We start from the raw sequence: 26,164 nt of genomic DNA, 5'->3' as shown, positions 1-26,164 counted from the left end.
TTGCAGTTATCTAGGGTTGGAAAAAAAAACAGAATAGCTCTTTTTAATTTGTCTTTACACTTGGTTTAAAGGGGAGTTTAGGTTTTAGAGAGCACAGTTATCCACCCATCTTTTCTAATCCTGCTTCATGAGATGGGGCCTCAATGTTTGCTGTTCATTTCAAAACATTTCTGTCCGATGATATAACTTAGTTGGTTTCAGTTTGGTAATTTGCTGTATTGGTGGCTGAATCTGAAGTGGATTAGACTGAGAACACGGCAAACAATCTACATCTAGCTTGTTTGCTGTGGGTCACTGTCTGCTTTAAAAATAAACCTTCAAGCTGCAGCACGTTCTGTAAGAAGTGAACGCAGCACACGCAGTGTTCACAGCAATAACTGTGACACAATCATGTTTAAAATGTTTTTTGCCTTTTTGACAAAGTTGTTTGGTCAACAACATATGAAAGCTGTTAAATAGCTATAGGTTTGTAAGACATTTCCAGTTAACCATTAAGATATGGAGAGGTAATTTACATTTAAAGGAGCTATATGTGAGAATTGGCCACCTATTAAATTCATACTCCAGACAAATTGGGGCCAGCCTATTACCAGAAAATTGGGGTGTCAACCCAAATCAAATCATAAGAAAGAAGGAAATGCTCTGTCCCTTCGATATTGTTTTCGTGGCACCTCGTCCATTCAGAGGATAACCAAGCTGGAGGTACTGAACCTAAACAACACAACAGAATGGTCAGTGTTGGTCAACCAAACCAAAGATTAATTAACTTGTGGTTAAAAGTGGTTGCAGAGAGATGTTTTAATTGTGCTTGTGTTTATGACGGATTAGCATTTTGATCAAAAAGTTGCACTAGTAGACTATTAAGACTAGAAATCCTAAAACTTAGATATGAAATTTTCTAAAATGTAAAGAGCAGTTGATCATCTATCTTGGCTTTTACAGTGTACACATCATTCATGAGCTGATACTGAGCCTCTCTCGCCATCTACACACCATCTGGCTGCAGGCTTCCAAAACAAGGTTATTCATGATGTCGGGATAGAACAGAAGGTAAATTTGTCAGGTCGTCATTCTGAGACGAAGGAACCGGTTCACTGGTTTCTTCCCGATAACCTTAGTTCCCCAAAATAGTGCACCCTTTCCTACCAAGTTCTTCTCTGTAGATTTTCACAGCTTCCACATCTCCACCACATTTTCCGTGGTTAAGTCATCCTAAAATGTATGAAATGGAACAGGCAGAGGCTAGCTGATTAGCCTGCTAACCAGTATATAAACATATTTGGCATAATATCAGAAGTTATTTCTTCATATTCTGTTGGTAATTATAATGACTTTTTGAATATTTTAAATTCAATTTCTTACATTCTTCTTAGTCCATCTAATTCATTCATTTAAAACCACACTTTGACCACAGCTTGTGTTGCTCCTAAATGTCGATATCCAAAAAAAGACCCATTATATTATCTTCATCTGTTAGACATGTCTGCTGAGGATCTTTGTGAAGTCCAAATCAAAGGTGTGTGTAACAGAAACAGTGGGTTTTCTGGCCTAATTTCATGTTTTTAGCCTTATATTACAGGTTGGTAATTTTGTCTGTCAGGAGTTTGGAAACGAGGCCCTTTTGCTGCTGCAGGGGGTGGTGATTAAGAACAGGACAGCACATGCCTCCGTGATAGAAATCGAGACACCAGAAAACTCAAAATGATCACAGGGAGTAACTGAAGCACTCAAAGTAAAAGTCATACTATCAATATATAGAAAATATTTAACTTCTGTATGCTTTGCTAAAGTTATTGGCATTCTGGCTTTATTCAGCCACATTTGTGAGTGTGCGTTAGGCTGTATGTTTTATTCCCTGTCTCTCAATATTCTTAAGTCTACAGTACAAAATGTACGTATTTACTGTGTGCTTGTGGGCTAAAGTCCATCTGTGAATAGATGATGAACATGTAAAATACAGTACATTCCCCCTTTCATTCAGCAGTATTTGCTGAATGAGACCGTTGACACTGAAGGTCTCTGCTCCAAATCAAACGGCACAGGGTTGTGATGAAATACTTAAAACTTTTAATAGTGAAGCAATCTGTCTGGTCATGCGTACCTATGAGAAGTAGATCCATGGGCAATAATGTATTCTTAAATAAACAGAATTTACTGTTATTGGATAGCTCAACAAATTGGCAAGGCATTGTGAGAGGAGAAACTAATTGCTCAATCAGCATTTATTAACAGTAAGAGATGGAGATGAGTATTTCTTATACAGTTTTAATCATGGTAGAGAAACCGTCTGACTGAAAGAAAGAAAGAAGCCACGTGTATTTGCATTATGGCGCATTTTCAAACTTTCTATGATGTATGTTTAATTTCTGTCTGAGCTATTATATGTTATTAATCATCCAGTACACTGGTGACTAGTGTTGATTTAGTCAAAAAAATTGACTAAATTGACTTCGTTAACAGTACATTGTGATGAAGTACATGGAAAAAAAAAATTCTGATCATTACGCTGTGAGATAAAATAATTGTCAGCCGCAACCCAAATTAGATCACAGCAATTAGCACCAATAAATTTAGCTACCTTTAAAGAAAGAAAATAAAGAGGAGAGTCAGCTTACTGAAAAATCTCTTCCATCAAGTCTTTAATTGCTCTTTTATTCGAATAAAAAGTGGCCTCTGACTCTTAACACAGTGTTGACGTACGTGGATTTTCCAAAGCTTCCAACCACATCTCATGACCTTCCACGACAGCTGAGCAACTCCATCTGCTAAGGAAGCCTACATTATGTGTCTGAAAGCTTCAAAAACTCCATGTAAACGGACCTTGTGCTGCGAATATTTCCCAGGTCAAGAATGAATCTGTCAAGGACGTTGTGTCACCGCCATGATGATCCAGTCAAGACCGGCCTGTGAACACATACAAGTAAACAAGCGAGTTGACATTTTTCCAAATAAAAAACACTATACGATCTACATTTCTTAACCAATTTCAATTAGTCATTTTTATATCCAAGGCTTCATGAAGTTAGAAAAAAAAAATTAAAAACTGATCAAAGCACAACATTAGTAAATTGAAATTCAGTTGAGAAATGTAAACGTTATGATGTTTTTAGTCCAGAAAAAGGGCAACTCCCTCATTTACATGTATTTGTTCACATGCTGGTTTTGACCAATATGGTGGTGATGTTTATGTGTCGGAGCAACAGGCCAAAGCGGTCAGTGCAGTGTTCTTTATATGTCAGAGGACCTGTGACCTCTGTACATATAAGCTGCTCATTCAATCGTAATAAAGACATGATTATAATTTTCAGGTAATAACAGGTAATAACACTAACAACATATAAAAACATACTTCTGACTATTATATTGCATTTCTGCCAATAGATCCATGTAAATCTTACACACTTACACACCTGAAGCTCAAATCTCTGACTCATTTCCTTAGGTCCACACATGGTTTGATACATGCAGGAAGTATTCACAGAATTTTTTATGGTGTGAAAATGTTCACCACTGTAGTCTATCAAATCTGTGATGTTGTCGAGGAACCGCTGTTCTGTTATCACTTATTATTATTGCCATGTGGCAGCAGAACCATTTGAGTCAGCCAAAGTACATCATTTAACATTTTAGTACCATCAAGTCATCAAACAAGAGTTTAATTAAATGCGCTGCAGGAGAATTGAAGAAAGCAAAACTTAATGATTAGCATTTGGTAACTCTAGTAAAGCAATGTGGATGTTGTTTCATACCCAAAGAATCTGTTGCATCTGGACGTCAGTTGTTGAGGTCAAAGGTTAATCCCCCCTTCTGAAAGTGTTTACAGAGGCAGCTGTCCACTTATAACACAGAATGTGTTAAAACTTGAGTAAATGATTTCATTGTCACCTTTCTCCTCCGTCAGCTACATCTATGTAAACCAAGTGAAAGTGATTCAATGTTGTGCATCAGTACACAGAGAGCAGTATAGTTTGACGTTTTGACAGATATTTGCTTTATTGTCAAGAACTGGATGACAAGATTAATAATATTGGCACCAACACGGGAAACAGGGAAACAACTTGTTAGGAAGGTCACAAAATCTTTCTGGTGAGGTTGTTTTGGTGGAACATTTGCTCATCAGGAGGCAAGTCCTGGAATTAAAATGTCTAAATCACTGCAAAAGAAAAGATAACACCTGCTAGCTTGTTTATGTTCGTACCATTAGCGACCTAGGTGCTAATTTGCTTTCAGCATGTAGGTTGCTAGCCTGAAACAGGTGACCAGTGGCAGGTTTTTACCCACGGTCTACAACCAGCTGCTGGCTGAAGCCTTACAGTTACCAAACTAATCTGAGAGTGGTATTGATCTTCTCATCTCACCACTGACAAGAAAGCGGAGAAGTGAATTTAACAAGAAGTTGAACTTTTCCTTTAAACTGTTTAATTTTACACAGTCTTCAGTCTCCAAAGTTTTTCAAACCCTTAATGCTGTCAGCTACCAGACTCCAATACAAGAGCATCTCTGGATGTGTGTGCTCATTGTTTCCTTGTCCAATTAAAGTCATCATTTATCATGATGGTATCTCATCTAGTCTTCTTTCTACATTCATAATCACATCAACACATTTTCTATTTCTTGCCAAGTCACTCTTTCTTTCCTGATACTCAGGTTGAGGCGTGCATCTCTGCTGCCTGGTTCACATCTCCAGCTGGATGTCTGCCAGCAACCTCAAGCTTGGTCTAAACCGATCTGAGCTGCTCTACTTAGACAGAAAATCCTGACTCCTCTCTTCCCACAGCATTAATAGTTATGCTCAGGTTCTGCACAACCACATCATAGCAAATCTTCCAGGGTAGCATGAAATCCTTCCTTAGCTGGGACTCTCAGTTCTAGACAAATGAAAACCTCATCTGACCTGAGATTCTAACCTAATCTTTTCAGGCCATTCAGCTCAACAAAGAAAAATTGTTTTCTTTGTCTCCAGCATCTCCCAATTGTCCTATGTTCACCCCCGTGCTGCATGACTGCCTGTGACTATTCAAGAGGAAAAATATTCCATTATGGTTGAGCCTGAACTCCTGTCGTTCAATAGTTTTGTCATTCCTCCACCCAAAACCATCATCAGAACCCAATGGCTCCCCCCAGATTGAAATGACTTTTCAAGAGTCACACTTTATCAGTCTGTCTTTTGCTGCCAACTCATCTCTCCAAAACCATCTCACATCACTTGTTTCACCTCTAATCACATTTTTAGTTTTCAAAACCTTTCTCTTCTACCTTTCATGTTTGCCTCTGTTAAAAGGCCTTGCACATTTCATTCATGGAATAATATGCAGCACCAGATCACTATGGCTGACTCTGGCATGCATTATTTCCTGCTCACTGGCTGCCATGTTGATTGGCTTTCAATATTTCAGTGATTACATTCGTTGGACATTTAAAAATGATGTGATCTAAGTTAATATCAAAAAGTAGATATGATTAATGGAAGGTTTGCAAATGAGGCCAAGGGTGTTGGATGTAGGAATCCAAGGGGTCCTTGCCAGTGTCAGTTGGAGCCAGTCTACCCTGCCCCAACTGCCTGTCATTAATAAATCACAATTGAACTGGATCTCTTCAGTGTTTCATTGTGTCTGACAGCAGACCCATGGTGTTCATCATACTACAGGGAGTTAGCATATCCCACATACAATCCTAATGAACGAATATTTTACACGGTCCAAGCACTCTACCTCGACCCCCCTTTCATTTAAATGACTATGCAGTATGATCATGGGAAATGCCTGATTGGTCCCACACATGAATAACCATTCAACAACCTCCCAGCATCCTTCTGAGGTGCTTGTCAAAATGCACAATGATACAGATGAGAGGCATCAAACTTTGACTGAGATTAAAGCTTCACACCAATTTTTAGCTCAGCAGCTTTGCTATGAGCCCAAGCCATGGCCATACTACCGGCCCAGGCCTCAGCCCCAGTTTCCCAGTTGTCAGCCTAAGCCAATGCCCCAGCCACAGCCTTGCTACCAGCCCAGTATCTTATAGTCTCAGCTGCCTAGTACCTTGGCCTCTTTGCTGCTCAGTGCCACAGAATTACCGCAATCCCTTGTTCCTGCTGGAGATCCCTGATCCTGAGCTGTAGTGGTCCCCTTTTTCCATGGCTCCACCACTCTCTGATCCCATCTACAGCCTCACTGCCAGATTTTAAAGTGGCCCAGCCATCATCATTACCCCACAGAGCAGCCCAGCCTTCATGACCAGCCTCTGGAATGGCCCAACATCCATCATCAGCCTCGCTGAGGAGTATTGCCTTTGCCAGTATCCCCCAGAAAGGTCCCACTGCCTATTTTACCAGCCTCCAGAGTAGTTCCACCTTTGTCACCAAGCTCCATAGTGGTCCTGTCTGTGTAGCCGGTCTCCAGGTCAGCCTTTTGAAAGGTTCTGCCCATCTCTGCTGCTCCTTATGTATCAGTTTATCCCAGTGTAAATACAAGTTACACATTTTCTGTTTGGAGACAAACCAGCATCTATTGGTGCAAGCCTACTGTGCGTGTCTGTGTCTGTCCAGAATATGGTGGTTTATGCTGCCAATTATAGTTTTAATTATTAATGAGGTGGTGGCACTTTCTGCCCCCCTCACTTTTGAACTGAATCTGACATTTAATTGAATTTTGTTTGTATGTTACTGTTGTTTTTGAGAAAGATGCACAGTTAGCTTCTGAACATGTCACCAAATCTGCTCGCACATGCATGTCTTAAACTCTAGTTTAAATTTTAAAGTGAGTGCAGAAAAACTTTCCCACCTCAGCAAATGAACGTGAAAAGAACCTTTCATGGTCAAACTCTGCACCAACATAATTCTGCACAATGAAGCTCAAACATCCAGTGTGTGAAGGTACAATAAGCAAAACTTGGAGTGGAGGGAGACTTTAAGAAAGCAAATGATGAATGTCATGTCAGGCCTTGGACAGGGTGAGAAGCTCAGTCATCCATGAGGAACTCGGAGTAGAGCCGCTGCTCCTTTGTGTAGAAAGGAGCCAGTTGAGGTGGTTCAGGCATCTTGCAAGAATGCCACCTGGTCACCTCCCCAGGTGCTCCAGGCATGTCCAGCCATGAAGAGGCCACTGAGCAGAACGAGGACTAGGTGGAGGGCTTATATTTCTGCTCTGGCCTGTGAACGCCTCAGGATCCCCTAGTCGGAGCTGGCTGACATAGCTCGAGAAAGTGATGTCTGGGGTCCCCGTGACCCGATTTTGGATAAGCTGTTGAAGATGGATGAATGGATGGACGTCAGGCCTTGAAATAGTAATATGTTGTAGTTCATTTCATTACCCATATCTAATAATATTACTGTTTTGTAAGATCACAGTTTAACTCTAAAAGTCCAAAGGCACAGATGTTATAGACACTCAGCTATTATTCAAACTGCCAAAGTCTGAACACAAGGACCAGTTTGCATTTGATCCAAAAAGTTCTGTGGAAATCTGTAAACCAAAACTAAAACTTCTCATTCTGAAAACATCATTCTTATAACCAGATGACTAGCCCAGTTCTCTCAGAAAGTGATTTAAACTATTCATGTGTACAAGACAGCACTCTTTAATGCATTTAATTGTCCCACCACCACGTGTAGGTGATAAATATTATTAAAGTCTAAACTTTTTAAGGAAAGCTTTGCTGGGGAGGACACCAGTAATTATTGTGAAGTGGAGAGCAGCTGCAGCTTTCTCATGGCCCTGTAACGGTTTACACCTGCTGCTCATAACATCATGGCAGCTTCATTATTTCAGTCAGCTTGCATCAGATGACCAAAATATGACACGGTGCCAAGTGGTCACCAGTTATGTCTAGACTGCTGCATGCTGGCTACAGAAGGTTTCTTTGATTTTGTGTTTGCCATGCTAACAGCACGGTAGATTGATGCCATTCAGTTTGTCCACCCGTTCAGTCCAGGATAAGATTTCTGCAGATCTAATCTCCGTATTTCAATTACATCTGCTTTGGATATTAAATGTCCTCAATGAATTCATCTTTAAGGAACAATTCACCCCAAGATTGAAAATGGGAAATATTGTTATTCTCTTTGTTGGGGAGAGATGAGAAGATCAACACCATTTTCACTCCATGTCAAGAGTGGAAACTTCTCATCTCAGTTTTCAGCAAGAAAGTGAAAAATTGTATTCCTCAAATTGTTGAACTATTTCTATTCACTATAACTTTGGTTTACCTCTACCACTCTCAGGCCAAAATGTTTATGTTAATGATGCCATGGATTTTATTCTAGGGCCGCCCTGAGAAAAAAAGTTACAGTTTTGAAATTTCCATACAAATTTTTACAATTCACAATTTACCATACAAATAGTAAAATCATTTCCTCCGTCTATTTTCTAATATTTTGGGGTATGATGAAAAATTTCAGCTAGAATGAACAATTTTCCACAAACTGAATTCCTCTTCTGTCAGTGCCATCATCCACTATCGTTTCTACCAATCTTTTATTGAGAGTCTCCTGAGTTTTTCTGTTATTGGCCGGTGTCACAGTAGAAAGTAAAAGACAGAAACAGCCTGAACAGCTTTGTCAAAATCTGCTCTACAATCACTGGAGTGACATCAAGAGTCCTAAATCCTTTCTGCAACCATCAAATCCCCCAGAAAGCAATACGTATTTCTCCTGGACATGTTCTTGCAAGTGAATTTTCTCTGTTACCATCAGGGCGTCATTATGTTTTACCTGCTTGTAAAACTAACTGCTATTTTAATTTGCCCATTCCCTCGGCAATCTGACGACTAAATGCTCAGTAGGTTTTTTTTTTTATTTGTGTGGGGGTTTTTTTTTACCACTAGGAATATCGTTTCGAGTAAATATTTGATCTAATCTTTTTATTTTATTTATCTAGTTCAGTTCTCGCTCCTATTCTACATTTAGCCTCCTTTTATCATTTGTTGGTTTGTATGTGTAATTATTAGGCTACGAGAGGGGAAACAGTTATGTCTCAATGGAACAAAATGAGTTTACAAAAACAGTTACAACATCCATTGATTAATTCAAGTTACATTAACTCTTACTGTACCTGTTTGTGAGTTTGACATAATATTGTCAAACATACAAAGTACAACAAAAAAGATTTAATCTTAATGTTTCCTAATGAATACTTCAACTATTCTATTCTATACCAGGAGAGGTACATGTGCAAAATATAAACAAGACAGTGTGATTGTATAATATTTCTAAATTATTACATTATGTGGAGGACCTGATTCATAGCCTGATTCATACTTTTATCATGATTATTTTTCTACACTGTCTCTTCAAGTCAGAGAGTTAATTATAAATTTTAGTAAAAAAATCATCAGTTTAATTTTCTGTATAATCAGACATTATATACAGTAGGTCTATGCCTGTTACATATTTTTCAGGAATAAATTGACAGTTTATTTTCCATCATATATAACAATGGTGGACATACAGTACATTAAATAAAGCCAGAATGAAAAAATCTTTATCGTATGGCAGAGCACATCTGGTGTCCATGTGCGCTCTTAATCTAACAGATGCCCTTTACCACACCTTAAACACCTATTTTATATTCATGACATGAAAGTGTCTTTAAAAAACTGCACAATCTTTATAAATTACCGCATGTATGGCAATAAAAATCATTATTCAGTCATTTTATTGCTCTATTTTTATTCTTCATTACCACATCCTCATATCCTGTGTGCTTACGAGCAGCTGTTGGGCATTTGGCAAATGATGTTCGTAACTTCAGTTTATTGTCGTACAGATAACATCTTGTGTCTAATTACGTCGAAAGAGTCATTATCACTTCCTGAATATTATATCCTGAACAGTGAACATTTTTCAAATGCAGTGAACAGCATCCTTAAAAGATAATTAGACAAATGGGAACAGCATTCGTGTATAAATATGAATTTTAGAGAGCTCTGAACCAGCTCAACAACAACAAACACTTTACATACACCATGTATGGCAAATAAGAGTGCATGAAAATGTTGTGAGCTAGCAACGTTGAAATAGTAGTGGAGTGATGGATAAACAGTGAAATACTTTGATTAAATATTAACTAAAAGTAATAAACAAACATTCTAGTTTAAAGTCATAGATAAAAAGTTGAAATAGTAGAGAGAGAGTAACTGATAAACTACAACCACTGTGAGCTACAAGTAATGGATAAACAACTGAAACAACATTAGTTAGCAAAAAGCAATGGATAACATGTTAGCTAAAAGTGATACAGTGATAACAGTTTAAATAGCCGGCAAGCTAAAAGTAACGGATAAACAATTAAAATACTGCTAACCTTATATTTTGTTCAGCTTCTGCCACTTCAAGTGATAAGCCTAATTAATAGTTCACAGAAAAATGCAGAAATACCCATTTAGTATGCTATTGTTAAATAAAATAACACCCCATTTATAATCCCTTATAACCAACATTTTATATCATAACAGTTTGTGGCATTGTGCTCATCTGACAAAAGGCCATTCAAACACCATCAAGGCCTACAGTAAAATACACAGGGGAGGGGGAATGAACACACCATCCTCACCAGCCTCCTGAATGAGGGAGACCAGTTAACACAACCACCAGACACATACTCCCTCATTCATTTGCACCTCTGGGCACATACACACTCCTGTGATACCAGACAGGCAGACTGTAGCCATGAACTTTAACACACTAGTCTGGGAGTATAGCAGCCTCCCCTCTGGGCGCCGAGCCAATACAGTAAGGGGAAATACCAGGTACCTCTCAGGCTATCCCTGCTGCGCTCTATACTGAAGCATGATCTACAACTGAGCCACATCAGGTCGCACTGCACAACGGCACAAAGAAGCCATTCTTTCACAGGATTTCTTATTATGTTTTTCATAATCAATATTAATCCCCCCCCTATTTCTCAGGCAAGGCAAGATTAATTACAAATGTCTGGTTTTGTTGAGTTTAATTTGTTCCAGCTCCTTGTGTGGTCTTAAATTATCAGCCTGCTGAACAATAAAACTGAAGATGAGCATCCAAGCCACCATGCTAGAACAAAAATGTGAAGATATGTGCATCTTTTTTTTTTTATAGAAAACCAAGAAGAAAATGAGGGAAGTGTTAAAATGCTCTGGATTTTCATTGCAGAGACATGTAGAGTCCTAACCACAAAGATGTCACAAAATTTCACAAAGCAGATCTTTGGTTGATTTGTTTGTGGTGTGTTGTGAAAGACCAAGACTCATCAAGACACTGCTGACCTTGTCTGAAAGTTGTTTGTGTTCATGTACATTTCAGAGGTCATTGTGTTTGTCTTTATCTTTCACCCTTGAAGATAGCTCTCCGTCCTCCACTCAGGAAGTCTCGTGTTCTTGTCTCATGTGCAAACAAAACACTTGGTCTGATCTTTGTTCCAGGTTGCACTTTTCATCCTCATAACTTTAGTTGGTTATGGTTTGTTTTGTGTTGTCTGAAACAGAAGTCTGATTCACGTGGTCGGGTCAGGCACTGTAAATAGTGAGGTCAGATATGTAGTGATTGCTACAGTGCTAAAAAATGGTCTTTCCGATATGACCCCTCTGCAATCTTGAGGCTTTGTTCAATACAGCTGGAGCTGCTGTCAAGTGTTTTCATCGATTCATCTTCATCAGTTTCAGAGTCAGTGGTTACAATTATGTAACTTCACTTTCTTATGTCACAGTCTTAACGCTACTGCTATTTACGTTATTCATACTTTTCTCATATACTCAGTTTTCTTGCACCTGCTTGTGAGTAGAACTGACCTGTGTATTAGATTAATGTCTTCATATGATATATCATGCAGATACATCATGACCATTGTGAATGTTACTCTACATTAAGAGGTCTGTGTGTGTGTCTCTACAAAACCAGCCCAGAAACATCATTTCTGTTTATTAGACTGAATTAATTTAATGACATTTCAATTTCTTCACATCCAGTCTACACAAGCAGTAGCAGGTCGTACTCAGGAGACTGAATCCTCGTCCAGCCTCCAGCCATATAAATCACACTCACTACTGAAGCATGCCAATACATGATCAGCCCAGAAAAAAAGGATGCATCAAACACATTAAGATTTTTTTTACAGTAAGAGTCAAGGTTTCCTTAAAATAAATTTGTTTATTTCCTCAAGTCTTCTCCTGAGGATGTCCTAGAGGGAAAGTTCGCCCCAAAAATCACGACCCCGTTTAGTCAAGATAATCTTGACTTGATCTAAATCTTAAAATGATCTAGTTGCAAGCAGTTTAATGTAGGAATTACTTTCTTTCTTGGAGCAAGAAAGTAGTTCCAGTAGATCTTTACCTTACGGGGCAGCTAGATTTATAAGATCATGAGATTATAGGCAGATTCTACAGCAGAGAGAAAATAGTTCCTACATGAAACTGCTCAACAACAAGGTCTGTGGATTATCTTGAGTAACTGGGTCATGATATGTGGAAAGAGACAGCAGTTATGAATTTTTGTATCAAAATTAATTGTATTAAAAAAATTTATTTTTTTGGTGCTTTTAGCACCACAAGCCGAGTGCCATTTAGTCCCATTATATTCGAGAGAAGGCAGACATGCCTACGGTCGATATCTCCAAAACTCACACCAAAAAAATCTAGATGCGTAGATTTTTTTTTCACTATAAGGCGGAAGAAAATATGTATTTTGATTTTGGGGTGAACTGTCCCTGTAAGATGTCTGCTTAAGTATTTAAAGGTTTTCTCCTTTTCTTGGTCTCATACTCAAGTAATCACTGAACCACTGCAACTAAAGATATTTGCAACTAAAGGGGGAAAAAAAACTAACCTACTCTACAGATGAGTAGGTCTAAGTTATTTATTTATAACTAATGTAATTTTTTAAAGTCAACCTTGTGTCTATATCAATGAGGAGCAGTTTACTTACACATAACTTCCGGTCGCTCTCCATTTTCCTTCAAAACCCCATCCTTTTTGAGGATATTCCTATAAAAAGGATGCTGGGAATCATATAGTATGTTTCACTCTTCAAACTTGTAAATAATTCTCATCAGTCTATACTGCTACACTGGCCCCAGTGACTTATGGTGATACTGCTCTGTTTTGTCTAGTACAGTCCTGTCAGCTTTCAGCAAATGTGCACAAATACAGAAGAAATCAACTCCATATACGTATGTGTACCTTTAACCTGCCAGAAGTGACCCCTTAACCCAGCAGGAGGCTAACCAGACACAAGATGTTGCAGTGGGAAGAACTTCTGTGGAATACATTTCTTTTCATCTGTATTTGACTCATCAAAAAGCACATGTCCTGTTCATGACTCAGTCAAAACATCACAGGGCAGCAGCTCTTTAGTAAATCTACTGGACACTCCTGCATAAATAATAGACTGCTCCACTGCACATCATTTTAAGTAGACAGAAAAAAAACATCAGTATGTTTTTTGTTTTTTTTTTGAATGACCTTTTGTAGGCTGCTGGGCTCATTTTCAGGTGCAAATGTATATTTATATATGCACCTATAAGATTGTGACATTTGGCTGTGGTATTGGCATAGGCAGATGTGAGACAATGGACCCCTGGGCACAGACACGTAAAAGGCCACCCAGATTAACTAAATTCACCTGCACTTCAACAGGATTTACAGCACACATACACACGATTAATGCCAACAACATATTAACTAAGACCTACATTCACCTGCATCTTATTATCAGTAATCCACCCATGGGTGCGGTATAATTGGTATTTATCATAAGTTACTGTGGCCATAACTCATGATTAAAATGGTTAAGGCCTGGTATTGGGGGGGATAGGTAGCTTAAAGGATGATTATTAATCATACATTTCAAAGGCATTACACTTAAACATCACAAAAAGCTACGCCATAAAACCAACAGGAATATTTGAGTCATACTATATGTTTCCTGGCACTACACAGAGCCAAAAGAACCTAAAATATACCTTTAATTACAAGCTGTGAGCGGTCTTTATAATTACAAGAAAATTCTGTAAAATACATTGGTGTTATAATTGATTCTGAGCTGCACATGGAAAAACATGGTCTGTGCATTCTTTATGGGTCCAAACACGATTTTTCTTTTAATGTTTATACATGTTTTAGATTATGTTGATATTGTGCATCATGATACAGTACTCAAAATCAGTAATATAATAATAATAATAATAATAATAATAATTTTGGGATGTGTGTGGGAGGGTTCCCATCCAATTTGAGGACCTAAGGATAAACACATTTGTAGGCTGTACAGATTGTAAAACCAATTAAGGCAAATTTGTGATTTGTTATATTGGGCTATATAAATAAATCTGACATGACTTAAGTCCCGTCTTTTACCTTGAAATATTTCTGTTGTTTTAATCTAATAGTTTTTTTTTTTTTTTTAAATATGGTATGAGGTACTTAATTGTCTGAATGCCAGAATAAAATGTTGGAAATATAAGATTTACTGGCATCTAGCAGTGAGCTTGCCAATTGCAAACACCTTGTCTCATTCTCTCTGTCTGTTCTGGGCTACTATAGAAAGATTTTGGTGCAAGTTGGCGTCTTTTGTATAAAAGGACCCGACATACTCATTGGAGCATGCATCAAAGAAACTGCCACAGCAAACAACCACAAATAAATGTGGTAGCTGTAGTTAATCTGGATAAAAAGCATTGTGACGTTTATTTCTCAACCCATTTCATTGAGTGGTTTTCATATCCAAGGGTTCATGATCTACATGGAGTAAATTAGAAAAATAAATTCCTGCTCCATGTAGACCATAAACCCTTGAAATACAACAAACATTATAGTACTTTTTATGCAGAAAAAAACACTGCTCACCTGTTTGCATGTATTTATTCACAGGCCAGTCTTGATGTTGACATATTGCAGCAACAGGCCAAAGGGGTCAATGCAGTGTCTATATATAATATGCATATGTGCAGGTCCTGGAGTCAACCATGTTGTTCCATCATGTTTCTACAGTTGCCCAGAATGGACAAACCAAACACTGGCTAGATACAGTCTTTTGCATTTTTCACAAGTTTCGCAGCCACCACAGGTCTACCTACACGCTCGGGAAGGGGAGGGTGAGATGAGGTTCTTGCAATTTGCAAGCTACTCTGTAAACCTTGCAGAAGTATAGGAAGACAGCAGCCAGTTAATAAACAAATATTAAGAAACATTAAAGGGCCATAACTTATCTTTCTTTGAAATGTGTTATTTTCTAATTAAATGGCTTATTAATTTATCAACAAAATCAACTTGGTGCAAAGGCTGACAGTTAAAGAGGAAATGTTACTGTATCTAATCGCTGCAACTGCATTTTAGTTGTAAATACTTTAGTATCTTCAGGCAACATTAACATGCTGCAGCCTCCTTCATCATGTAACCACTAAAACGCTGGAATGATTCATAAACATAAACCATCAATATAAACTGCTCCTACCAGGGACAAAATGGATAGCACATCTTTTAGTGTTTGTAAGCTGTTATATCAACTTCCCAAGCAACAACAGAGTCATTACTGAACATTTACTAACTGGTAAAGACATATAAAAAATCTCCCAGTGTGAGCCAGTTTATCACTGTGAATTAGAAAATGGTCAGCGGGTCATATTTTGCATCAGGGTCTTGAGTTATATGTTGAAATTCACCGTAATGGCTAAAAAAGTACAAGTCAGCCAAGTGTGAATTCAGTGCAGAGATGTATCTCACAGTTCTCTTTATTTTATTGATGATTTTTCCTGTCAGTTCTCTGTTTCTCTGAAACTGGGTGATCTCAGATTTCTGGTTAGAGCATATGAAATCTACAGGAGTAAATGTCAAAGCAGATTCTGAGTGCAGCCCCAGGGTGGTTACTTCACAGTCCACACACATGCTGCTTTGGACAAATTCCAGTTCAAATGAAATCAGGTCAGGATTTTCTCCCTCAGTAGGAAACCTACCGAGTCAGCTAAAAGAACTGGTCATATTATCTGGGTAAACAAAGCATCACCAAGTGTGAAAAAGACACATTTAGCATAAATATGTCTTTGTTAACATAATCTCCCTATAAACCTGTTCCTAGTTAAAATAGGCCTGTCCCTGATGCTCAGTGAGAATGGCTAAATTACAGGCCTAATTGTGGCCCTTTTTATCCTTTATTGATTCAGCTGTTTGGTCTCGTGGCTGGCCTACATATACAGATCAGAGATCTTTTTAGCACACAAGACACCACTTCCACAAGTGCATGATGACTGTGAACAATCTGCTGCACTATCAGAGAGCACAGAGCTGCACAGGGAGGGTGGGGGGGGGGTGAGGAGAGGTGAAGAGAAGGCGGGAGGGGGGGGGGATAAGCCTGAGCAGTACCACAGAAGTCATGTATTATTTATCCAGGACCTCCACGTGTGCTGTGTCTGGGATGGTCAGAGCTCTGCCCTCTGATTGGACACACCTTCCTTTCGCCTACATAGTCCCATCCAGGCGGGAGGGGGGGCGGTGCCTGCGCCGCATTTGCACCCATGATTGGCCCAGGGTAATAAAATTTACAGCTTTATCTCGGGTTCGCGGGTTCGAGGAGCAGGTTATAGCGCGTTATAAATACAGCCACCAGTGGGGGGAAATGGAAATGAGCACCGACCTCCAGGAGAGCCGCGCCCGGCCCCCGCTTCATGATCTTTGTGAGAAGGATGCTGCAGCAAGCTCTCAGAGTGTCCGGCCGGAGCGCCTTCCCCCTGGTCAAGTGGATGGAGAGGTGGGCTGAGGGAGTGTCCGCCTCAGCCGGCCCGGACAAGGCGGTGAGGACTCTGGACGACATGCCCGGACCGTCGGTCGCCAGCTTCGCCTGGGACTTGTTCGCCAAACGGGGACTTTCACGGCTGCACGAGTTACAGGTAAAATCAAGTTCAGTCGCAGAGATTAAGTTAAAGAGGAGCAAAGACACTGTAAAAAAACAAAAAAAAACAACACATTAATATTTACAAGTAGGGCTGCAACTAACGATTAGTTTCATTATGGATCAATCTGACGATTATTTCCACGTTTAATTGTTTATATAAAAATACTCATCAAGATTTCCCAGAGCCCAAAGTAACGTTTTCACATCGCACCTTTGACCAACCAGCAGTCCAAACCCACTCTTCATTTACTATTATAGATTACCAAGAAAAGCAGCAAATACTCACATTGAAGAAGGTGGAATTAGGAAAGTTTTGGAAATGTTTGGCCTGAAAAATGACTGGAACCATTACTCTGTTAAAACAGTTGGCAACTAATTTTCTTTTGATTGACTAATCGATTATAGGTTGCGCTTCTATTGCAACTCTATTTTAATATAATGAGTGTGTCAGGCTGTGTCAAAGTGGACAGTGATAACGATTTTTTTTTTTTTTTTAAGTTATGTTTTTGAACTTTTCTTGCCTTTATTTGATAGTGCAGCTGAAGAGTAGACAGGAAAGGGGGGTGAAAAGAGAGGGGATGTACTTAAAACTCCCCCAGACATGTTTCCAGACATTTCTAACATTAATTCCTCAAAGGAGTTCAGTTTCCTGAGTAAAAATTATCAAAAATACATCCAGGCTTCTCCCTCTGCCCCACTGAAAAAGTCAGAATCTATGAATATGTAAATAATGTTCATTCACTGGACACACGATGACTCATAAATAAATTATCAGTGTATGCTGGCGGTTTGGCTTCCAAACTAGTTTTGATGCGACAAAATCATGTGAACTTAGATTTAAGGTGAGCACAGAGAAACTCTTCCCCCTTCAGCAGATGGACGTCAAAGGATCCTTTTAGTGTCAAACTGCACATAAAATCATTCTTCACAGTGAATATCAAAAATCCAACTGAAGTAACAATAATCAAAACACTTTGTTAAGTGGAGGGTGACTTTCATATCATACTCATATCATGATTGTTGTGACCAAAATGATCACAGGTTATCAGTGTCGTCATGGTTTTGTTAAATGTGCTGAAAATGTTCAAGAAGTACTGATGCACACAACTGCCTCTCAACAGTTTGAAATGTCCTTTGTCACTGTTTTCACTGATGCAAAATAAACCCACACTGCTGCTGTACCTTCATCTGAGGCAGTGTTGCTAACCTTGGTTGAGTTTTTCAGTAATCAAGCACAAAAGTTGGGAATTTTGTTCTTGTTTATCATGAAAACTGTAATTGTTTCATCCCTAAATGGGATGGAGATCCTCTGTCTGTCTATCTGTTCATATTATTTTAACATGTCAAGAATTTCTATTACTCCTCATCAACTGTGCACACGTCTGTTAAACACTTTGTAAATTAATTAAGCCGGCAGTTACCAACATGTTGGCTAAGTAGAGAAGATTTGGCTGCTCAAACTGCGCCTATCAAGTTATGTCTCTTTAATAAAAAATTATCCAATCATTAGTGGTTTAGAAAAGCCTGCAGGCTTTTTCATTTCTCCAAACTAAAGCAGAGTGCATCCAAAGGTGATGCCAATCATCTGACAGCCTGCAGGGTTTTCACAAGGTCAGCCTTCTCTCTCATCATGTCCCAGCTGGAAGGAGCGCAGCGGTACGGGCCCATGTGGAAGGCAAGCTTCGGTCCCATCCTGACGGTTCATGTGGCTGATCCAGCGCTCATCGAGCAGGTGCTGAGGCAGGAGGGCCAGCACCCGATGCGCTCTGACCTCTCTTCCTGGAAGGACTACAGGAAGCTCAGAGGACATCACTATGGACTGCTGACGTCGTGAGTACAGCTCATTCAGACTTTTCCTCTTCTTTTGTCCTGTTCGTTTACATTAGAAGGCTCAAAAAACAACATCAAACTAAATATGGACTTGAATGATTCATAATTCACTCTTATTAGTTAGATTTGCTTTATACTGATATGAATTCATAACAGTAATTCATTCATTTTTAATGCAGGAGTTAAATAGAAACCCTGAAAAGCTGAATTCTACGCACAGATGCTCTACTAAACAGGTTCACTTTTCTTTTGTGTGTTTTCTTAGAGAGGGTGAGGAGTGGCAGTCGGTGAGGAGTCTCCTGGGGAAGCACATGCTACGGCCGAAGGCGGTCGAAGCTTATGATGAAACCCTCAACAGCGTGGTTGGTGACCTCATAGCCAAACTTCGCCTTCGCAGGCAGTCCCAATCCCAAGGCCTCGTCACAGACATCGCCAGCGAGTTCTATCGCTTTGGCCTCGAGGGTAAGGTTTCACGCAGACTGAGGAGTGGAAATATCACACATCACTCCAGGGTGTATCACGCCATGTAAACACTGGTAATGAGGACCAGCCACATGCAGGAAGTAATATTACGTGATAACACTGACATTTCAAACATACGTGCCTGTCAAAGCCTGACATGCCCAAATAATTTCAGCTAACCTTTAAATCACCTCTGCAATGGTGGAAAAAGTCATCAGATCCTTTACTTAAAGGTCCAGTATGTAAAATTTACATGTTTCACGTTTATTAGAGTTAAAATAAATGCAGTATGTTCGCCAGATGACTTAGTCTGCTTATGAGACGTAATAAATCATCAAAGCAGATATTTATAACGTTTAAATTTAGTAATATGTTAATGGAGTCTGGCAGGCAGTAAGGGAAACAGTCACTGATCTCCAATTCCAGAGTGTGGATTTTCGGAGCCACAGGCTTGTTTAACAGGATAATGAGCTTAGCTTTCCATAGACAGACATCTGACGGTTATAATCAGCTGATCAGTTTACAGTGTAGGACTCATTGTCTCTTGTCATAGTCTAAACATAAGCTCATCTTGTGCTCATGTAGCGTCAGTGTCCTGCAGCCTGCAGCGTCTAATGTTGTAATTTGATTATTTAACCTGCTTTACATAGTTTTGAGTACTTTGACCTATAACACTGAGCTAACACTGCATCATATTCTATAAACTGATATGTTTGTATGTAAAATTAGTTAACAAGTTAATAATATATAAAGTATGATATTTAAAATGTATTGGAGTATACGTACTTCAAAAGTATACTTAGTTAAGTAATTGTACTCTTTTCTATGTGTTTTTCCAACTGAGATTTGAGGTTTTTCTTAATTTAGGCCTAATATCAGCTTATATTAACCATTGCTTATTGAAGACACCCAAACTCACTTTACAGATCAGGCTTAAAAGCAAATGAATTTAGGACACACACATCATGAGATGAAAAATTGGAATATGTTTCCTGCCTCAAGGCTCCTCAACAGTTATTCTTGCTAAAAGAGAGAGCTACATTCATTCATTTTCCACTCAGATTTTCCCAGACTAAACACAGTTTCAGTCCAGTGACTGTGTCGTCACATGCTCTCGAGCTCTCAAACATTAACTCCACTGTCGCCAAAATGATTTTATTGTTGAGTGGAAGCTGGGCAAAGTCTGTGGACGGTTATGTATAGCCATATTTTTTATTTTTTTTGCTTTATTTAATTCTACACATAATCTAAGAGACACAAATATGAATTACTGTGATACACAAACACATAGAGACACTGGTTTGAGGAAGAAAAGTTCATATATATATATATTTATATATGTCTGTCAGCCCCTGTGTCATATCTTTGTCACCTCTTCATTTACCTCTTTTTCTTTCTTCTCTTTGACAGGTATTTCCTCAGTGTTGTTTGAATCGAGAATTGGTTGTCTGGATGAGGTTGTTCCCGAGGAGACAGAGCATTTCATCCAGTCCATCAACACCATGTTTGTAATGACGCTTCTCACCATGGCCATGCCAAGCTGGTTGCACCAGCTGTTTCCTAAACCCTGGAACATCTTCTGTCAGTGCTGGGACTACATGTTTGACTTTGGTAGGTCATTTGCTCTCAACATTTGAGTTTGGCATCAGAAATGGTAGCAAAATGTGTGCCCACTTGGAAATATTAACTCTGACAGTGATAATTGCATGTATGACACTGTATTTTACAACAATGCTTTTGAAAGTGAGAAAATGGGAAGATATAATGAAATATGCATAAGTTTATAAGAATAATGCACAAACATTTTTAAAAAGACATGTAATCATGGCCATTCAGCAGACTGTAGATGATATTATAAAGAAGCTTACAGGCTAGAGATGTGCTACACAAGCTGGCTCTTCACTACGACATGGAACCAAAACCAACATGGAGGTGGAACATTCTGTATGTCTTTCCACACTTTATGTAATTACTTTCCGTCAGTCCCTTCTCAATTCTCATTGGCTGTTGCTGGTTTCTCTCTCTCTCTCTCTCTCCCTCTCTCTCTCCCTCTCTCTCTCTCTCATGGTACATTAAGACTTATCCAGATCTGAGACATCAAAATCAGACATGTTTAAAATAATCACACTGGCGCATACAGGATCAGCAAGCAGGAGATTAAAGTCTTTAACCATCACGCTATGCAACATCATCTCAAATGTGAAGTCACGATGACCAAACTGTTGTTTTTTCCTAAACTAAAGGGATAGTTCAGATTTCTTGAAGTGGGGTTGTATGAGGTGTTTATCCATAGCCTGTGTGTCAGTGTATTACCTACAGTGGTGGTCAACATGTTTGGAGAAGCTAAGAAATGTACTGCTGTGGGCAGGGTCAGCAGCAAAATGTATTTTAGCCACCTAAAAAAAAACAATATCAGCTTAAGTGCACACTATATTTAGAATATTTTCTCCACTTGCCATCAGATAGGCTTTTCTGTGGAGAAAATGCTTTTATGTAACACAATTTTATCACTTTCTCCAAAGCAACCAGACTCCTTTGGCAAAAACAGTGATTTTACCTCACAGAACATGTGAGTTGCTGGTGTACTGCTGCCTCAATCTGTTCAAGTTAGTGACTTCATTGTTTGAAAAAATTTGTTCCAAAGGCACATATTAACACAAACAAACTAATTGATCAAGGCAGTGGTAGACCTACAACTCACTGTAAGTTAAAATGGTGGCCTTGGAGAGAACAATATTTGGCTTATAAACTGGCAGTTTCTTGCCAGAAAAGGCTGTCTGACGACGAAGTAAAGTGGTGAAAATATCCTAAATATAGTGTAGACTTAAACTGATATTCACTTTTTTAGATGGGATCTTTTTTAAGTGACTAAAAAATGTTTTGCTGCTAACACTGTCCACTGCAGTACCTTGCTATGGATAAGTAACTCACTTCAAAAATCCGATGTCAAAAATCATTTAAGAAAACAGAGATCTCAAGTTAATGAGAGAGTCTGGTTTATAATATAATTACTGAACAATTAATCATGCTTTTCAGTGCTTATTAAGAACGATATCTTGATCTCAACTTTCTAAATGAAGAAAGGACAGGACTTATTGCCGTGTCTCACATACTGTACCCACCCTGTCATAATGGCTTCTAATCTCTATTCCTGCAGCGAAAGGTCACATTGACCAGCGTATGACGGCCGAAGCAGAGAAGGTCGCCCGTGGAGAAAAGGTGGAGGGCCGCTATCTGACCTACTTCCTGTCGCAGACCGGGCTGCCCATGAAGACCGTCTACAGCAACGTCACGGAGCTGCTCCTCGCAGGAGTCGACACAGTAATGACCATCACTCTTCTGCCCTTCTCCTTCGTTGGATCCTGCCGTCAGTCATGCTGATTTATTAACCTCTCGTGTACCTCTTGTCTTCTCAGATCTCCAGCACTATGTCCTGGTCATTGTACGAGCTGTCCCGTCACCCTGAGGTGCAGGCCTCGCTCCGGGAGGAGGTGCTGAGTGTGCTTGGGGGTCGACGGATACCGGAGGCAGCAGATGTGGCCCGCATGCCACTCCTGAAGGCCACAGTTAAAGAAGTGCTCAGGTAGAACTCAAAAGGTTTCGAGTTAAATCAGTAAAGGTCCAGTATGTAAGATTTAGTGGGATCTGTTGGCAAAATGTGGCAGAAATGGAATATAATGTTAAAAAGTCTGTTTTCATCACTGTATAATCACCTGGCAATAAGAATAATTGTTTTTTGTTACCTTAAAATGAGCCCTTCATAGCTCACTGCTAGATGCCACTAAATCCTACACACTGGTCCTTTAAGATGTCTAGTTTTCAATCTCTAAGTTTGGTTATACTATTGAACTTTTGTGTTCCAGGTTGTACCCTGTTATTCCTGCCAATGCACGAGTTATTACAGAGAGGGACATCCAGGTCGGAGGATACCTCATTCCTAAAAATGTGAGTGCACTTTGAAGTCATTCTTATTGGGCTTAATATGAATGATGCAGACTTGGTCCTTTATTTTAGATTTTGCCACTTACTATGTTGCTTGTTATGCACCGGAATCACCAAGGCAAATTCCTCGTGTGTAAACCTACCTGGCAATAAACTTGATTCTAGTCCTAAATGTTGTGTTAAGGGTTTACCTTTGCGATGCAACATAAATCTAACCGCAAAATCTCTCCATCCAGACTCTGATCACCCTGTGCCACTTTGCAACGTCACGGGATCCGGCCATTTTTCCAAATCCAGATGAATTCCAGCCCCACCGATGGCTGAACAAAGACCAGACTCATCACCCTTATGCCTCTGTGCCCTTTGGGGTGGGAAAACGCAGCTGCATCGGTCGCCGTATTGCTGAGCTGGAGCTCTACCTCGCTCTTTCAAGGGTGAGTTAGCTAGACTCTTTTCTTTTTCAACTTTATGTTTATTGGGCAAAGTTGAACAAACTACAAATACATTCCAGTTATTACAACATTACAACATCTCTTATTTTAATTAGAAATCCAACACTTGTAATCTGTATAGATTTATTTTAGTTTCCTCTCTGTCTGATCCCAGTATGTTGCATGTTACCTTCACCTCTACTTTATTTCAAAAACATCTTCAAACTCACACTCTTATCTTCATCTCTTACCATCAACTACTGTCCTCCGCCCCCTCATTAACCCATCACTTCTATCTATGGGACATTACCAAAAGAAACAGGGTGTTAATAAAACCACTAATTATGATGACTCATTCTTTTAATGGCAAGATTAAATGAAAAAGCCTTTTTATCCCTTTTTGATCTCATTCCTGGTCATAATATGCACCTATTTAACTATAAAAAAAACACAAAAAAATACATTACTTTGTATTCTTCATCTGCACTTTAATACTTTCATGTAGATAGTTTCTTATTCGACCAGGAAGACTCGTGAAGTGGCTGACTTGCTTTTAAATTAGTAGAATCCAAATCTTGTCAAGAGTTTAAATGAACAAAGGGAGAAGTACACGAGTAGAAAACAACATATTTGCAGTCTAGTAGTGCTCATCCGCTTGTAAGACTGGTAAACAGATGAGGAAAAAGGATATTATGTCACAGTTGGTGCTAGCAGGGTTCAGGAACACAGGAGATTGGACCCAAATGCAGACGTCTGGGGCAGAGACGATGCAGTTCAGTGATTTTATTAACACAATAAGGTACAAAGGCTTACGGGATGGTGAGGCAGACAAGGGTCACAACAAGAGAAGGAAATCCAAACAGGCAAACAAATCCACTAAGGAGCAGACAGGAATTAAAAGTCCAACACACTGGCAAGGTCCAAAACAGATTTATATACATGTGACAGGGATGCAACAATACCTGTATCATGCACTTCACTGTGTATATTCAGCAGTAATTGAATGTTTGATCATATTTTGAATGTCAGTTTTAAAACATTTTAACATAAAACAAATATAACATAAATTTGGGGAGAGGGTCAAATGTTAGACATTTCTGTTTAAGGCTGCAGTAACAGATTATTTCAATTATGTAACAAGAAACTTAGATTGTTTACAATTAAACACATTTTGTCACAAATCCTCACGCTGCATTTTTGGGGATTGAAGCCATTGTGCAAATCCAGTTCCTAATTAATTAATTTGATTACTCCAGGGATTTAAATTCGGAGTCAGTACCAACACGTCAGCTCATGATGATTACTTGATTTTTCTTCCTCCCTGTAGTAAATCTGTTTTCTTTCTGCTTCTGGTCTCATCAGATCCTCATGGAGTTTGACGTGAAGCCGGACCCAGAAGGGATTTCCGTGAAGCCAATGACTCGGACGCTTCTGGTCCCTGAAAATGTCATTAACCTCCAGTTTATTGAACGATGACCCACTCTCCTCTCCCCCGTTACGTGAACTAGAACGTGAGTCTCTCCGCAGTAGACGGTGCCAGCAGGCGGAGTTTTCACAGGAAGCCATGAGCCTGCTGCACGCAGTGGATCGTGTTAGAACGGACCTTCAACCTTCGACACAGACAAAGGCCAAGGCCCTCCGTATACCTGTCATCTAGCGTGTGGACAGAGGCTGACGTGAAGAAGGACAAATGAATGAAGGATAAGCAGCTCATCACTGAGGCTCTCCACTGGGAGCGGTGTAACTCCACATTTATTAGTTTTTAAAAAATAAAATCACCATCAAGCGCTTGTTTGCACAGCAGCCAAGAGGAAGCCAGTGATCTCCTTCAGTATATTTCAACAGACAATCTTCAGACTTTCGTTTTATCCTTAAAGTGAGTCAGACCATGTTGCATTTTTTTGCGACATGGTTTTTCTGAGTCTGGTTATGAACTGTGAACTTTTGCACTCTCAACTGAAGACAGCAGCATCAGCAATTTCCTGTACATCCTACCCGTGCAAATTTTTCATTTCATGAGTGTTTCTGCATATGTTACTCCAGTATACTAAGCAGCACACTGCATGTCTCTCTATGTCTGAGATACACAGTATGCCATAAATTATCCACGAGTATTAGGGGAGTCTCAGACTGGCACATGGACACACTGTTTCTAATATCTTCAGCTCTTATGGAGCTTCTGTGAGAGCTTTGTGTAGATATGATGTTTGATGATCAAGTGTATTTTATGAGGTGCTTATGGTGAAAAAAAGGCAGCTGTTAAAATGATTCCTGTGTAGGAATCCATAGTGCCACTCTTTAAAAATCCCAAACATAGGCTCTGTAAATCTGTTTATGTTGACTTTGAAATGTAAATGTGCAGCACAATGCAAGTGTATGTCTTTAATTTTTTTCAGTATGAGTGATATACCACCTTTTTATAAAAACAAAAAAAAAAAAAAGCTTCAGTATCTGAGCTCTGTATTTATTCTAATTTAAGACATTTCAAAACTGTTACTGTAAATGTCATTAAAAGGTTTCAAGTGGGACTTTTGCCTATTTGTTGAGTTTATTTGGTCAAACCACAAAAACACCTATTTCTTTTGTGTTTATGAGATGCACACTTGTCATGTTTTAAAATGTATCTATTTGTTGAGTTTATTTG

General features: G+C 39.2%; 1 protein-coding gene across 1 annotated transcript; it reads left to right on the top strand.

Moving 5' to 3' along the window:
• The first annotated feature begins 16,482 nt into the window (after positions 1–16,482).
• cyp27b1 (cytochrome P450, family 27, subfamily B, polypeptide 1) lies at positions 16,483–25,444 on the top strand. The gene is made up of 9 exons (XM_084732133.1): positions 16,483–16,850; positions 18,495–18,685; positions 18,951–19,147; positions 20,558–20,758; positions 22,305–22,468; positions 22,564–22,730; positions 23,011–23,092; positions 23,326–23,523; positions 24,883–25,444. The coding sequence occupies exons 1-9, from the start codon at positions 16,629–16,631 to the stop codon at positions 24,994–24,996; spliced, it is 1,536 nt and encodes a 511-aa protein (XP_084588259.1). The 5' UTR covers positions 16,483–16,628; the 3' UTR covers positions 24,997–25,444.
• Positions 25,445–26,164: the final 720 nt, after the last annotated feature.

This window comes from Lutjanus erythropterus, chromosome 2 (genome assembly GCF_056507025.1).
Source record: "Lutjanus erythropterus isolate fLutEry1 chromosome 2, fLutEry1.hap2, whole genome shotgun sequence".
Classification (NCBI taxonomy): domain Eukaryota; kingdom Metazoa; phylum Chordata; class Actinopteri; order Lutjaniformes; family Lutjanidae; genus Lutjanus; species Lutjanus erythropterus.
The sequence above is the reverse complement of the archived record's forward strand: the minus strand, read 5'-3'. Positions and strand labels throughout refer to the sequence as shown.